At 39.2% G+C, this 17,092-nt stretch overlaps 1 protein-coding gene across 1 annotated transcript in view; it reads right to left on the reverse strand.

Moving 5' to 3' along the window:
- ABCA13 (ATP binding cassette subfamily A member 13) overlaps positions 1–17,092 on the reverse strand; it is a gene marked incomplete at both ends in the record, with an annotated part of 438,366 nt that overhangs the window by 331,217 nt on the left and 90,057 nt on the right. Inside the window, 4 exons of the mRNA XM_081283275.1 lie at positions 2,852–2,973; positions 3,711–3,790; positions 4,764–4,927; positions 9,856–9,974. Coding sequence (XP_081139401.1) covers positions 2,852–2,973; positions 3,711–3,790; positions 4,764–4,927; positions 9,856–9,974 — 485 coding nt within the window. The remainder of the gene's footprint in view (positions 1–2,851; positions 2,974–3,710; positions 3,791–4,763; positions 4,928–9,855; positions 9,975–17,092) is intronic.

Here is a 17,092-nt window from a genome sequence, read left to right on the forward strand (position 1 = left end):
ATCAACCCTGGAACAATTCTGATTGTGGGCTAGCCAACAGCTGACATCCACATAACCAGCCCTATCAAGGTGACCAGACTCGCCAAACTCCGTCACTTCTACTCACAAGAAATAACGACGAGACTCGGAATACCTTTTCTTTGAAGGGATCTCCAGAAAGAGCAAAACTCTGTGGGTGTCCCCTCTCCCTTCCTCCTTAAGAACTTTGGCAGGGGTGGAGGTAGAACAAATTTATGAAAATTGTGGAAAACACCAAGGTCCTCCAAATGCTGCTCAGATGTTTAGCATAGAAAACAAAGGGGCAGTAAACAGACCCCTTGATCACTCTCTGTCTGTTTGCGTCCTGATTCTTTGACCTCACTGTTGATTTTAAAAGAATAAAAAATTGGCTTAACACAAAGAAGCAAATCACCGTTGATGTGGATGAAAGCTTAAGACACAGGAATCCAGCATAAAATGAAGAGGTACTACCAGGACAGGGTAGAAGGGACAGCAGCCCAGGATAGATGGCAGGGCTAGCTGGGCTCCAGAGTCTGCGACTGGGATTTTAATTGGGTGGTGCTAATGTTAAAGAATGAAGCTCTGCAAGAGAAGAGCTTCTCATAGATACCCACAGCTGGTTCTCTGCAGCCAAGCAAGGGTGGAAAAGAAAATGACTCGGTATCAAGGTGTCAGCCTGCCTTGGCCTCCTTCTGCTCATTCCTGCTCCTGGTCCTTTGATGCAATGTCCCAAGCCCTGTGACTCTCAGATCATTCCAGTCTGGCCTAGATGTCACGTGCTCAGGGAGGCTTCCTAGAACCACCTATTCCCATCCCTGTGATAAATGCACGTCCTAGAAATTTCCAGATTCTTCCCTTACACTGCCATGATTTGTTACATATTTACTGGGTTGTTACAGAAGGTTAACTTCCCTAGAGTAGCAAATTAATCCCCAGCTTTTGAAATCATGCCTGAAATGCAGGAAGCTCTTAAATGAATGATTAAATGAATGAATTAATTAATTAAAGAAAGTTTTCTGCAATTTTTCCAGAACCTTACCACCACTCAGGCTAACCTCACTTCAGGCACTCCCTGCAGGCCACCAACAACTTGGATTATGGATACAATGTGGTCAGTTTGCAAACTGACTAATACAACTACAGTAGAGAAGCCCAGGAAGAAAAATAAAAAAAGGGTACCACGAATTATATGATGCTGCTGCCCACCTAACAACCTATAAAAACTTGTTCCCAAAGTGCTACCTCCTAACCTGACATAAAATCCCTTGCCTATGATCTGTGCATGCATGCGGGTTCATGGATAGACTTACATATAAAAGCAAATAACTTCATTATGTATTTGAAAAGCATAAAAGCAACTTTTTATGTCCCTCCCCTTTACTTGACGATCCACCCATTTAGGTGACCACAATGAATTATACTGCCAAAAATGCAGAGGAAGATACACAAACTACCAAAAAAAAAAAAAAAAAATCACTGCAAAACCTTTCCATAGGGCATATCACCATTTAATTCAAGCCTCCTCAGGACATAGCCCACTCATGATAGAACTTCAGTGACACCTGGTGGCTGCTTGCTTAAGCAGGCAGCAAGCATCAAAAACACCTATGTCCAAACCTAAGATGTGTCATAAGACTTTGGATCTGAAAGGACCCCAGAAATTAGGTGATCTGATGTTTCTTTTAAAGCCATCCTAGGAAGCTACTCAAATTAATTTAGTCACTAGTCCATTTACCTGTTAAAAGTTCCATTAACTCTTAAGATTTCAAAGGAAAGCTATTCACTATTTCTGTCTAAGGTTAATTATGAGCTGAGTGAAGAAATTTCACTTCACTCTCCTCACCTCCACTATCACTCCCAACATCTTCATGCATATGTAGTATTTACTGAGTTGAATAGATAATAGGAAAAGTAGATATTATGTGTCTTACTAACTTGGTAATACTACAATTTGAATTTTAGATACAAATCTACTTCTTTCTTAATTTAGACTAACTCTTAAGGTACTCAAGGTGCATTAGCCCCCCTCTAATTAACCATAACTGACATGCAAATATTGTGTATGGGGTCCCAACTGATAGTCAATGCAAATTTTTTTTTGTAAGCCAGTTTAATGATTCTCTATTGAATAGAGTAAGACTCCAACTGGGAATGCTGAAAAGCAACTGCAAAGGACCCCAGGGATATCTGCTGTGGCCCACGCATAATTTCCCTGCTCCCCTCTTCTGAGATAAACCACACCTCAATGCAACCCAATATGTGTTACTCATCCTTGGGTTTTTTGCAATGGCTTTTTAATAGTTTCATCACTTTTTTCAGCTGCCTTCACCAGAGCGTCTCAATCACCTTGGAGATGACACAGCCTGTCATTACTCATCTGCCTTCGCAAGTCACTACCACAGCACACTGTCAGATTGTGCACTGTCATTCTCCACTTAAAGGATATTGGAGTCCATTTTTAAAATATTTTCAGCTGTTTTGCTTTGGGATATTTTTTTCAGTTTGATAACAGCTATGGAAACAAGCAGAGGCACCCTGGTATGTCCTGCATCAGAGTTAGGGATTACAAGGGAAAAAATAAATCATCACCAGTTTTATCCTTTCTAATCCCAAATGAAGACAATATTACGAAATTAAAGACTCCCAGGGTTTTGTCATGAGACAGTGATATCCTTTGGTTCCTTGCTCGTTTTCTCATTCCCTTTCTGCTTTCAATTATATCACTTGTGCAGCAACCCGCTCCCCTAGCCATGGGGGAGGACAGAAGGAAGAGGAGAGAGAATAACACAACACCAACAGCTTCAGGCTGAGGGCCCCATAGGTGGGCAAGCACAGAAGCAGCAGCCTGTACCTTGGAATGGGAAATATTTGCTTCTAAGATACTGTGGATGGTCTCATCTGAGATGTGGATAGAAGAGCGAAGATCTTTTGTGAGCTGGGTGACGTTCTTCATCAAATCTTTTACTTTTACATCTAAAAAATTAGCAAAAGGAATAAAATTTTATTTTTAAAAAAGTTCCAATTATTTCTGAATATTTTTGTGGTAACAAAATTTGATATTAAAATCTGACAAGGATGGTTTCCTCCACGATGACCAACTTAGAGAAGACACTGAATAAAGTTCCATCTTAGTCCTCTTAGGGCAACTGAGATCATTTATACTAGAAGTAAATTAAGACCCCAGAATATATAGTATTATCTGGTCAATTGTTTACTCGTTTGAAGACCTCTATATTTTAAGATTGACTTGAAAAAGAGCTTTATCTTAGGGAACAATGATCAAGTCTCATAAGAAACTCACTTCTCCACCTGTATCTGTTTATCTCATTTTGTAGCAAGAGGAGGGTCAGTTAAGGATTTTCCAGAATTCTTCAGATTTAGCATATTGATTCTGCAAGCAGATTTGTGAGTTGTATATACATAGCAGACAGAGAAGCAGAAACTAATAGGCGACATGCGTCCAAGGAGACAGAACTAGAGCAAAATCCAGACCACAGACACTTCTCTTCCTTCTCTGCTTGATTTTTTGGTACCCCAGGATTTGAGAATTTTCTCTATAAAGCCCTCAAACATCAGACCAGCCAAGTTCTATTGTCATTTTCACATATACTCTAAGGTTTCCTTTGTATGTTTTATTTTAATAACATTTGAGTGAAAAAAAAACTGAATTTAATTTTTAATCAAGCAAAATTGGAAAGCCACATACTTACTCTCGGTAACTGTAAAATTGCTAAGAAAAGTCATAATGGAATTCCCAGACAACCAAGTCTTCTCAAAGCTTTTGGCCAACCTAAGATGGCAAGAAATTAAAACTAAATTAGGCAAGATAAAATACCAGAAACAATTTTGGTGTGAATAATCCTGCCTTAGTGCCCAGGAGATGAGCCGGATAACAAGATCACATTTCCATAAAATTCCTCTGATAATTAGACACACAATCTCTCCCAACACCATCTGTATGTGAATATCCATTAATACCAACACTGCAATATTTCCTTCTCAGAGACCCTGCCAAGCAAGAAAAATCGGGAAATAAAGATGCATAATAAATAGCTTTTCACAAATGTGAAAGGAACAGGCAGAATCTATCAGGAGATGTTTGAGAAATTAGGATATCTAGAGTCAGATGAACATCTCTCTGTGAATGTCATTTGTAGAATACAAAGTCCCCGACATCCTCATCTGAGGGCTTATATTTCTAGAACTCTGAGATAAATTAAATAAATATGAAGCAATCTAAAAATACTTTATACTGTTCATCCACTCATATTTAATACCATATTGTGATATTGGATCATGACATTTTATTCTAATTCCTTGATCACCAGTGAAGTGAGTCTTATGGCGAATGCTGCTCTTACATTTTGCTATTTAAAAACTTAGTTATGGGGCTGGGGGTGTGTCTCAGCGGTAGCGCGCTCTCCTGGCATGCGTGCGGCCCGGGTTCGATCCTCAGCACCACAAACCAACAAAGATGTTGTGTCCACCGAGAACTAAAAAATAAATATTAAAAATTCTCTCTCTCTCTCTCTCTCTCTCTCTCTCTCTCTCTCTCTCTCTCTCTCTCCCCCCTCTCTCACTCTCTCTCTAAAAAAAAAAAAACTTAGTTATGGAAAACTGTGATGGTTAGAAAATGTATATGTATTCATATGCATATTAATAACATTTAGTGAAGACCCTTATCTGGCTGGAATGCATCATTAAGGAATGCCCGACTTCTTTATGAATGAAAGCAGAAGACGTGAGATCCCGCTGGTACCTACATGCTCATGTGCTGCTGAACTGTCTCTAGTGGGGGCTGGCATGTGCAGTCCTGGTCAGTGGCATTTTCCAAGTTACTTCTGAAGCTTTCCAAGGTGCTAGAAAGATTTCTGCTAAGACTTTCACAATTTATCTGATTAGGTGAGGACCATATATTTTCAATTTCCTAGAAAACATAGCAGTGATATAGGTCAGAAATACACACTTAAAAATTAACCTTTGCCCTCACAGTTACATGTATTGTCAGGTTTTTACTTATTCTCAGTCGTCTCAGGAAACAGAAATGGAAAATCATGGCCATTGCCTCTGTCACTGCAGAGCAGTAGAATGAGCTTTCAGCTACAAAGTAGGGGAGCCCAGGTTTTATTCCTGGCTCTTCCTAGACGCAAGAAGATGGTATGTTCTTCAATACATGGCAGAGAATAAACAACATTCTCCCGAGTGACCGATCTGCATTTAGATTACTACAGTATGGTTCCCAGGAACTTGGGCCACTCGGTAGCAAAAGTAAACAACCTAATTATAAAAATCGGTCAAAGTGTTAGATAGACATGTCTCTAAAGAAAACACACAAATGATAAATAGGTACATGAAATGGTGCTTAACATCATCAATCAGCAGGATAATGCAAATAAAATTCACAGAGAGATGTCGCTTCATACATATTAAGATGACTGTCATCAAAACAACAAGAGATACTTACAAGTTTTCTCAGGTGCAATGGTGCACACCTGTAATCCCAAAGATTGGGGAGGCTGAGGCAGGAGGATGGCAAGTTCAAGGCCAGCCTCAGCAATTTAATGAGACCCTGTCTCAAAGTTTAAAAGATGAATAAATAAAAAGGGCTGTGGAAATCATGCCAACTGCAATGACATGGATAAACCTAGAAGAAACACTAAGAGTCACAGAAGAAAAAAAGAAGAGAAAAAAGCCTCATTTAGTTGTAAGGTGACCTGTGAGTATCCAGCCATGAAGACTTCATGGGGCATTGGTAGGAGCAGCCAGCCTCTAAGCAGTGCTGCCTGCTACCTGCAGGGGTTCGAGAGGGAGTGGCTGCCTCAGGCCAGTTTCTTCATTGTCTTTCTCAAGGCAGGACTCAGGGCCCACAGACCTCTCTGTTTTCTTTTTTTTTTTTTTTTTTTTTTTTGAGTTTACTTCTGCATTTTTTATTACATTCCATTGATCTCTGTGTCTGCCCTTCTGCCAATACCACATGGTTTTGATTACTATAGCTGTATACTGCACTTTAACATCAGAGGGAGTGATTCATCCTAAGTTACTCTTATCAAGATGAGTTTGAGTCTTCTGCCTTTCTTTAGAGGGGGGGCAGGGGGTTACTTGGGATTGATCTCAGGGGCCCTTGGCCACTAAGTCAGATACCCAGCCCTATTTTGTATATTTATTTAGAGACAGGGTCCCACTGAGATGCTTAGTGCCTCACTTTTGCTGAGACTGGCTTTGAACTTGTTATCCACTGTCTCAGCCTCCTAGCCACTGGTATTACAGGCCTATGCCACCGTACCCAGCCTTCTACTTTTCTTTTTTTTTTTTTTTTAATTATTTTATTGTTGGTTGTTCAAAACATTACATAGTTCTTAATATACCATATTTCACAGATTGATTCAAGTGGGTTATGAACTCCCATTTTTACCCCATATACAGATTGCTGTGTCACATCAGTTACATTTCCATTGATTTACAAATTGCCTTTCTGGTGACTGATGTATTCTGCTGTCTATCCCATTCTCCACTGTCCCCCCTCCCCTCCCCTCCCCTCCCCTCCCCTTCTCTCTCTCCATCCCCTCTACTATAAATCGTTTCTTCCACTTATATAATTTTTCTCCTACTCCTCCTTTCCTCTTATATGTAGTTGTGTATAACCCTGAGGCTCACCTTCCAATTCCATGCAATTTCCCTTACCTCTCACTTACTTAGATCCCCAGCGTCTATACTATCCTTAAAGACAAATCCCCTCCAGCCTCCCCGTCACTCATGACCCTGAAGACCTGTGCACAGAACCCATTCAAGGCCAAAGTGTAACCACAGTCAAGCAGAAAGGAAAAGAACAGTAGCAATCATAGGCATGCATCTGAAAAGCAGGAAGATGTCCAGGTTTGGTCCCAAGGCTTCAGTCTGTGTGCTCATTTCTAGTGATATGCAAAGTATTCCCTTCAACTTTCATCTTCTATTCTTATTTCCAAATGTGGAGCTCTCTAAACTCTCCCCAGTGCACTCACTAAAATATTTCAATATTCTCCTTCCTGGATAGATGTCCCCGCCTTGTAGCATGCCAGTGCCCAGAGACAACCAGTCATATAGGTACAAACAAGTGGCTCCTTAGAGCCAACTCACTTTAAGAATATAGGTTGAATTAAACCTATCTCATGGGGAGCTCTGCCCAGGGAACATTGCCTCATAGAAAAGAACCTCTAGTTTATAACTTGTAATTATACGCAAATTAAATTAAATCCAATACATTTATAGCATTCCCACTATGGATATTATTCTTAAATTTAATAAAATGATAATCACAGAGGGGCTTATAAAGAAGGAATGTGCATAACCTCTCTCCTCAGCAGCAATAACTAATGGGAGAAAAGTTCCAATTTTCTCAGCACAGGTTTACTAGGGTCCAGGAAAGTAGTATCTAGAACAGTTGAGACTGGCATCCATTAAGTTAAACCTTTGGGATAACATAATACCACCCCATGGAAAAAGCAGCACACATCATACTTCATTCCGTGGCTAGAACAAGCCTGTATCATCTAGGGACTGTTCAAGTAAGTGGACACAGATGGGTCCAAAAGTCTTGATTTAGAGAGGTGGTCAGAAATTTGTAGTTTGACCTGGAATCTGGCCACATTCTCCATTTTAGCTTATCTCAGAAGTATAAAGACAGGTTGGGTCCTGCGGTCATTTTTGAACCCGATTTAGCTCCTGATGGCTACTTTCTGCCATCAGGAAAGCAAAACAGCAGAGTAAGGAGCTGAGACACTGAACCTTGAGCTTATCAATTCAGCCGGTGGGGACTTTCATTCCAAAAGGAACTGGGAAAACTGTGTGTTTAACTATTTAGATATTGAAACACTAAAGATGGCACTGTGCCCTTTGTCTGCCTTTATCAGGCACAAGAGATTTTGCATCCCATATCCTGGAAAAGAACTATATTTCTAAAAGTCTCCATTTGATGGTCTAATGGGCACATTCTAACGGTTTTGCACCCTGAGATAGCAACATTCTTTGTTTGTCATCAGAGGAAGGAACTTCCGCTCTTCATCAAAGCTAACCTATTACCAGTCAGAATTCTTGACAACCATATAATAATTTGAAATAAAAATATGATCTTTGAGTTAGTTGTTTCAAAAGTTGGAGTGTCTTTCCTGTTTTATTATCACAAACTTCTCTCAGCATTCAAGAGCTGCAAGTATTTTTTCTTTATTCACATTTAATACAGGCTGAGTATGCTTATTCAAAATGCTTGAGACCTAAAGTTTTGAGGATTTTATTGGATTTGGGAATATTTGCACATACACAATACACATACATTTCTTAGGAATGGGACCCAAGTCTACACATGAAATTCATTTATGCTTTGCACACACTTTGTACACATAGCCTGGAAGTCACTTTCGTGTGTCCTTGTTCTGACTGTGTCCTGTCCCATGAGGTCAGGTGTGGTATTTTCTATCTGTGGTGTCTGTCATGTTGGTGCTCAAAGTTTTAGATTTTGGAGAATTTTGGATTTAGGATTTTTGGATTAAGCATGCTCAACCCATACCTGACAAAGATCTGCAGAATCTGAAATTAAAAATTTGATGGTCTAATGGGCTGGGGATATAGCTCAGTTGATAGAGTGCTTGCCTCATATGCACAAGGCTCTGGGTTCAATCCCCAGTAATAATAATAATAATAATAATAATAATAATAATAATAATAATTTGATGGCCTAAGTAAATCAATGAAAATCTGACAAACTACAGGGGCTGCACTAGCAATTATCTCTCAGGACTCATAAGGATATCTGTTCACATATGCTACTCCTCCAAAAGCTGGAGAATATCAGGATCAACAGCTCTCATCCTCTCCTCACCTACTGCAGAAGCCCAGTCTTTGGTGCCCTCACATGTCCCAGGAGATTGGCACAAACACCACTGATCTACTTCGGTATTGTCCCTCTTTTCACTCTCTGGGATAATGCCACACTCACTGGATATATCATTGGGTACAGTCAGTGTAAAAACAATTTTAAAAAAAGTTCAGAGCTGGTCTTAGAAGAAAGGCAGGCTGTGTGGAAAAAACTCCATTGAGTCTATGTGTGGGCCCAGTGGTCCTTAATTCCAAGCAAAAGAGTGGGCCCCAGATGAAAGTCATATTCTACGATTCAATGTTATTTGGAGTCCCTGCCTGGGGATCTTGGGCACTTGTCCAAATTAATAAGAAGCAAAGTGCTATACTGGTTTCCCCTCAGCTATTGTTCTTGAACATGGCAGTGTACGTGATTAGTGAGAGCTGGTGATGGACTGGCAAATGTTTAAAAACTAGCTCTCAAAAAAAATCAACAAATAAAAGATCTGATTTGTAGTACTTGCCACTTCCCAGGGTGTAAACACTCCCACATTGCCTAGTTCACACTGTCAACATGACATCACTAAATGTGACCATATAGTGTTTCCATGAGGTAGATACCACAGAAGCAAATGATATCAGAAAAACAGATACCAGTAAAATATACTAAAATAGTTTGGAGTTAATGAGTATTTATTAACTTTATTTTTAACCCAATTTATATAATCATATATTTACATAATTTGATTGTTAATGATGTTGGTGCTAAACAACCAGCTTGCAAAATTCCTGATATTTGAAAAAGCAGCTCCCACAACTCAATGCCAGTCAACTTCTGCACAGACTGAAAGAACCTGAATGACAGAAAGGGTGAAGGCTCATTTTGCAAGCCTAACTTTCACCATGACTATATGTGACACAATTGCTCTGGTTATAAGGACCACGCTGCAAGCTTGCAATACCTTGACTGCCTCGCAGGGGCCCTCAGGAATGAATATGACATTCTCTGAAAAATAGAAGATGACAAACCTGATAGTAGTTGTGCACCAAAGTGACCCCTTGGATAGCAGATAAAATGAGATGCCTTATCCCACCTTGCTTGCAACTCAGAGTAGCACACAAAATGTCCTTAGTCAAGGAAGGGTTTTCTGCCAGAGGAAACAGAGAAAAGTAATTAGTAAGCAGTCCTTTCCAGAACTCTCCAGTCCCACAGAATCATTTCTTCAAGATTCAAAACAAATTCCTAAAAATTTCTTAAATCAAGATGAACTTTCAGATGATAAGGAAAAAGCTATGTCTTTAATTTTTTAATTGGCACAAAGTAATTGTACGTGTGCATACGATACCAGGCAGCTTTTCAGTACATATATATGAGGGTTAACCATCAGATCAGGATAGCTGGCAATATATCATCTCAAACATTAATCATTTCCTTATATTGGAAATATTCAAAACCCTCTCTACTAGTCATATTGCAATATTGAACTAATTGTGTCTATTGTACTATAGAACCCCACAAGTTACTCCCCCTATCTAACTGCACCTCTGTGTTCATGAACCATCCAGTTTCAACATATTCCCCAGTCTCTGGTAAACATTATTCAACTCTCTACCTCTATGAGATCAATATTTTAGTTTCTATGGATAAGTTAAATAATGAGTATTTATCTTTTAGTGCATGATTATTTTGTTTAATATAAAGTCGTCCAGTTCCATCTATATTTCTGCAAATGATAATTTTATTCTTTTTAACAACTGAGTAATATTTCATTGTTTATATACACCATATTTCCTTTATCCATTAAAGTTGTGTCTTTTAAGGTTCAGATGTAATTAAAGAGTTTTTCCCAAGCTGAATTTATTGTATAGAAATCCATTTCCAACCTCTACCTGCCACAAACTGGCCCTTCTTCCTGTATTTCCTATAAGTGGGATACTGTTATGATTCAGATATGAGGTATCTCCCAAAAGTTTATGTGTGAAACAAGGCAAGAATTTTCAGAGGTGAAACGATTAGATTATGAAAGGTATAACCTAATCAGTGGATTAATCGGGTAGGATGTAACAGGAGAAAGTAAGTCACTTGGAGTGTGACTTGAGGGTTTATATTTCATCCCTTATAAGCATAGTGTTTCTCTCTCTCTCTCTTTCTATTTCTCTCCCTATCCTACCTGGTTTCCTTCTCTTGAGATGCTTTCCTCTGCCATGCCCTTCTACCATGATGTTCTGCATAAACTCATAAACTCAAGCCCAGAGTTTTGGAGTCAACCAACCATGGAATGAACCTCTGAACAGCAAACCAAACAAACTTTTCTTTCTCTAAATTATTTTTGTCTTTGGGTCACAAGATGCAAAGTTGAATAAATTCAACAATACCTATTTGCCTCCAGATTGACCAGGACAGTCTTGGTTTTTACCTTCTGTCTTGAAGTAAATAGTAACCTCTTTCTTTCTCTCAAGTGCCCCACATGCTCAATTTTCTTACAAACATAAAACTTCCCCAAGGTCTTTCCATACAACCAATCTCTCCATCTGTTTCACTCTACCTCCCAGTTTCTCTAGATTCTGTGCCTTCATCCAGCACCTCAGGTAACATGCCAAACTCCTAGCAGCTCCCACCCATATCTCACCTCTGTAATCTGCCTTCTGCTCTGAGCCACAGGACTCTTCCTCAATAAAAGAAATGGTCAGAAAGGGAAATCTGCCCAAAGGCTCAAGATTGCATTCAGTCTAGCTATTGTGAATTGTGCTGCTATGAACATCGATGTGGCAGTATCCCTGTAGCATGCTTTTTTAAGGTCTTCAGGGAATAGTCCGAGAAGGGCAATAGCTGGGTCAAATGGTGGTTCCATTCCCAGCTTTCCCAGGAATCTCCAAACTGCTTTCCAGATTGGCCGCACCAATTTGCAGTCCCACCAGCAATGTACAAGTGTACCCTTTTCTCCACATCCTCGCCAGCACTTGTTGTTGTTTGACTTCATAGTGGCTGCCAATCTTACTGGAGTGAGATGGTATCTTAGGGTGGTTTTGATTTGCATTTCTCTGACTGATAGAGATGGTGAGCATTTTTTCATGTACTTGTTGATTGATTGTATATCCTCCTCTGAGAAGTGTCTGTTCAGGTCCTTGGCCCATTTGTTGATTGGGTTATTTGTTATCTTATTTTCTAATTTTTTGAGTTCTTTGTATACTCTGGATATTAGGGCTCTATCTGAGGTGTGAGGAGTAAAAATTTGTTCCCAGGATGTAGGCTCCCTATTTACCTCTCTTATTGTTTCTTTTGCTGAGAAAAAACTTTTAAGTTTAATTAAGTCCCATTTGTTGATTCTAGTTGTTAACTCTTGTGCTATGGGTGTCCTATTAAGGAATTTGGAGCCCGACCCCACAATCTGTAGGTCGGAGCCAACTTTTTCTTCTATCAGACGCAGAGTTTCTGATTTGATATCAAGCTCCTTGATCCATTTTGAGCTAACTTTTGTGCATGGCGAGAGAAAGGGATTCAGTTTCATTTTGTTGCATATGGATTTCCAGTTTTCCCAACACCATTTGTTAAAGATGCTATCCTTCCTCCATTGCATGCTTATAGCCCCTTTATCAAATATAAGATAGTTGTAGCTTTGTGGATTAGTCTCTGTGTCCTCTATTTTATACCATTGGTCCACCCGTCTGTTTTGGTACCAGTACCATGCTGTTTTTGTCACTATTGCTCTGTAATATAGTTTGAAATCTGGTATTGCTATACCGCCTGATTCACACTTTCTGCTTAGAATTGCTTTTGCTATTCTGGGTCTTTTATTTTTCCATATGAATTTCATGATTGCTTTATCTATTTCTACAAGAAATGCCGTTGGGATTTTGATTGGCATTGCATTAAATCTATAGAGAACTTTTGGTAATATCGCCATTTTGATGATGTTAGTTCTGCCTATCCATGAACAGGGTATATTTTTCCATCTTCTAAGATCTTCTTCTACTTCTCTCTTTAGGGTTCTGTAGTTTTCGTTGTATAAATCTTTCACCTCTTTTGTTAGGTTGATTCCCAAGTATTTTTTTTTTTTTGAGGATATTGTGAATGGAGTGTTTTTCCTCATTTCCATTTCAGAAGTTTTGTCACTGATATACAGAAATGCCTTTGATTTATGCGTGTTGATTTTATATCCTGCCACTTTGCTGAATTCATTTATTAGTTCTAGTAGTTTCTTTGTAGACCCTTTTGGGTCTTCTAGGTATAGAATCATGTCATCTGAAAATAGTGATAATTTAAGTTCTTCTTTTCCAATTTTTATGCCTTTAATTTCCTTCGTCTGTCTAATTGCTCTGGCCAGTGTTTCGAGAACTATATTGAATAGAAGTGGAGATAAAGGGCATCCCTGTCTTGTTCCGGATTTTAGAGGGAATGCCTTCAACTTTTGTCCATTCAGAATAATGCTAGCCTGAGGCTTAGCATAGATAGCTTTTACAATGTCAAGGTAAGTTCCTGTTATCCCTAGTTTTTCTAATGTTTTGAACATAAAGGGATGCTGTACTTTGTCAAATGCTTTCTCTGCATCTATCGAGATGATCATATGGTTCTTATCTTTAAGTCTATTGATGTGGTGAATAACATTTATTGATTTCCGTATGTTGAACCATCCTTGCATCCCAGGGATGAATCCTACTTGATCATGGTGCACTATTTTTTTGATGTGTTTTTGTATTCGATTCGCCAGAATTTTATTGAGGATTTTTGCATCTAGGTTCATTAGAGATATTGGTCTGTAGTTTTCTTTCTTTGAGGTGTCTTTGTCTGGTTTCGGAATCAGGGTGATGTTGGCCTCATAGAATGAATTTGGAAGAGCTCCCTCTTTTTCTATTTCCTGAAATAACTTGAAAAGTATTGGTATTAATTCTTCTTTAAAGGTTTTGTAAAACTCCGCTGTATACCCATCCGGTCCTGGACTTTTCTTGGTTGGTAGTCTTTTGATGGCTTCTTCAATTTCATCCATTGATATTGGTCTGTTCAGATTGTGTGTATCCTCCTGACTCAGTCTGGGCAAATCATATGACTTAAGAAATTTATCGATGTCTTCACTATCCTCTATTTTATTGGAATATAGGTTTTCAAAATAATTTCTGATTGTCTTCTGTATTTCTGTAGCATCTGTTGTGTATTGCCTTTTTCATCCCGTATGTTAGTAATTTGAGTTCTCTCTCTTCTTCTCTTCGTTAGCATGGCTAAAGGTCTGTCGATCTTATTTATTTTTTCGAAGAACCAACTTTTAGTTTTGTTAATTTTTTCAATAGTTTCTTTTGTTTCAATTTCATTGATTTCTGCTCTGATTTTAATTATTTCTTGCCTTCTGCTACATTTGCTGTTGTTTTGCTCTTCCTTTTCTAGGGCTTTGAGTTGGAGTGTGAGCTCATTTATTTGTTGGTTTCTTCTTTTTTTGAGGAATGACCACCAGGCGATGAATTTTCCTCTTAAAACTGCTTTCATTGTGTCCCATAGATTCCGATATGTTGTGTCTGTATTTTCGTTTATCTCTAAGAATTTTTTGATTTCCTCCTTTATGTCTTCTGTAACCCATTGATCATTCAGTAATATATTGTTCATTTTCCATGTGATGTAGGATTTTTCCTTCCTTCTTTTAACCCAGATGCCCTTCAATAGATGAATGGATAAAAAAAATGTGGCATCTATACACAATGGAGTACTATGCAGCAATAAAAAATGACAAAATCATAGAATTTTCAGGGAAATGGATGGCACTAGAGCAGATTATGCTTAGTGAAGCTAGCCAATCCCTAAAAAACAAATACCAAATGTCTTCTTTGATATAATGAGAGCAACTATGAACAGAGTAGGGAGGGAGAGCAGGAAGAAAAGATTAACTTTAAACAGAGACATGAGATGGGAGGGAAAGGGAGAGAAAAGGGAAATTGCATGGAAATGGAGGGAGACCCTCATCGCTATACAAAATTACATATAAGAGGTTGTGAGGGGAATGGGAAAATAAACAAGGAGAGAAATGAACTACAGTAGATGGGGTAGAGAGAGAAGTTGGGAGGGGAGGGGAGGGGGGATAGTAGGGGATAGGAAAGGTAGCAGAATACAACAATTACTAATAGGGCAATATGTAAAATTGTGGATGTGTAACCGATGTGATTCTGCAATCTGCATTTGGGGTAAAATTGGGGGTTCATAACCCACTTCAATCTAATGTATGAAATATGATATGTCAAGAGCTTTGTAATGTTGTGAACAACCAATAAAAAATTAAAAAAAAAAAAAGATTGCATTCAAAATTTTTTCACAGCCACTGGCTGCCTTCACTTCCTAGAGGGTCCCTCCCTTCTGCTTAGTCTGTCTGCACCTTCTACTGGGGCTTCCTCTCCCAAACCTACCTTCCTTTCACAGCTCAGCCTCAGGAACACAGTCCTCCTACCCACCCTGACCACAGCCCTCCCACTTCCTGTCTGTGCAGATCCATGTCAGCTCAGCTCTGCATAATGGTCCACTGCAGGACTCTCACCTCTGCTGTCATGTGCGGCCAGCACACAGCACGTGGCTCTGCACCTCCTAGATGCTTGGAAATTACAGAAAATAAAATTCATCCTTATGACCAACAAATAGTGAAAAATTAGTTTTGACAAATGATTACATTATTTCTCAAAAGTCATTTTTAAAAACAATTTGAGCATAAAAGAAGCCAATCTGAGCAGGCTGTGCACTATGAGATTTCAACTCTATGACATTCTGGAAGAGGCAAAATTATGGAAACAGTGAAAAGATCAGTGGTTACCAGAAGTTAGGAGGAAAGAAAGGATGAGTAGGTGGAGCACAGAGGATTTTGAGGGGACAGTTAAATGATTCTGTATTATACTAAGGTGGGGGATATATGTCATGTAGATTTATTAAAATCCAAGGAACGTCAACACTTGGAGTAAACTGTATTGGACTCTGGGTGATAGTCATGTGTCATTGTAGGTTCATCAACTGTAACAAACATGCACTCTGATAAAGGCTGTTGACAGTGGGGGAGGGTACTGTGCTCCTTGCGTAGGGAGTATACTGGATTTTTCTGTACTCCCTGCTCAATTTTCTTACAAACATAAAACTGCCCAAAAAATAAAATTCATTAATTAAAAAACAGTTTTGAACATATGCAATACAGAATGCTCATGCTTTCTAGAAACATCCAACCCTAATGCCTTGTTTATCTTTTCACAATTCTTAAGACAGTTCTCTTTATTGTAGAAAATGTTAAATGTGTCTCTTAAGTAATTTCTTATTAAAATGTGGAATGAGAAAGTAAAATTGTCAAACATGCCAGAATTTATCTTTGAGTATAAATGGGCCCTCTACTTTAGGAAAAAACATGAAGTGTGTAGAAATTATGCCATTCAAACCCAAAAGCGGGAGAATGCACCATGAGAAAGCTCATACATATGGCATTAGACAAGCTCTGTGGACCTTTGCTTCCTCCAGGTGAGAGTCCAATGCAGACCAACCTGGCATTTCTGCAATATTAGCTCAGGAGTGATGTGGTTATAGGAAAGCAGGCCAGGTTGCCTAGGCATCTAGTCCCCTTCTGACCCTGGATTCCACAATGTCATACAGGAATCATTGCAAGAACACATGACAAGTCTTGACACCTGCAAGAGCTCAGCCCAGCCTGGGTCCTCCCACTTCCCAGAATGCCCTCTTCCTCCTCCCAGTTGTGCTTCTTCAAAGCCCCAGCTCCAGTCCATTCTAGCTGCTCTGGTGCCTCTTCTTGCCTTGAGGACACATTCAGACACCTTCTCTGGCTTCTCTGATCTGCAGGCTCTCTTACAAACCCTTCATGTAGCTCCCCCGAGCCTTATGAACCCCTGTGATTATCCTCAGCTGGAAAAGGCTCTTCTTCACTGCAAAACCCTGGACAACTAACAAAAAATCTATGAGCCACAATTTGCCAGTTTGAGAAACTAGAAGATTACAGAGATGCCCACTGAGGTTTCTTCTGTTTCCATGAGCTTAGCAGGCGGTCATGCAATCATTATTGACAGACTTAAGGCCACAAGGAGGAGGAAAATGACAACTTCCTTTGTGGAGACACTGAATCAATTCTGAACATGGCAAAAAAAAAAATGGCTTTAACAATGACGGTAACAGATCTGACTGCTAATCCTTTTGTGTGAAACAAGAGCCATCTGCCTATTTTGGTCCATTAAGCTCTACATCTTCTTCATTGGTTGGCCCTTCTACCTTCTTTAAATTTGTCACTGCCTTCCAATGCTACAGAAT

This window comes from Spermophilus citellus (assembly GCF_964194105.1).
Source record: "Spermophilus citellus genome assembly, chromosome: 3".
Classification (NCBI taxonomy): domain Eukaryota; kingdom Metazoa; phylum Chordata; class Mammalia; order Rodentia; family Sciuridae; genus Spermophilus; species Spermophilus citellus.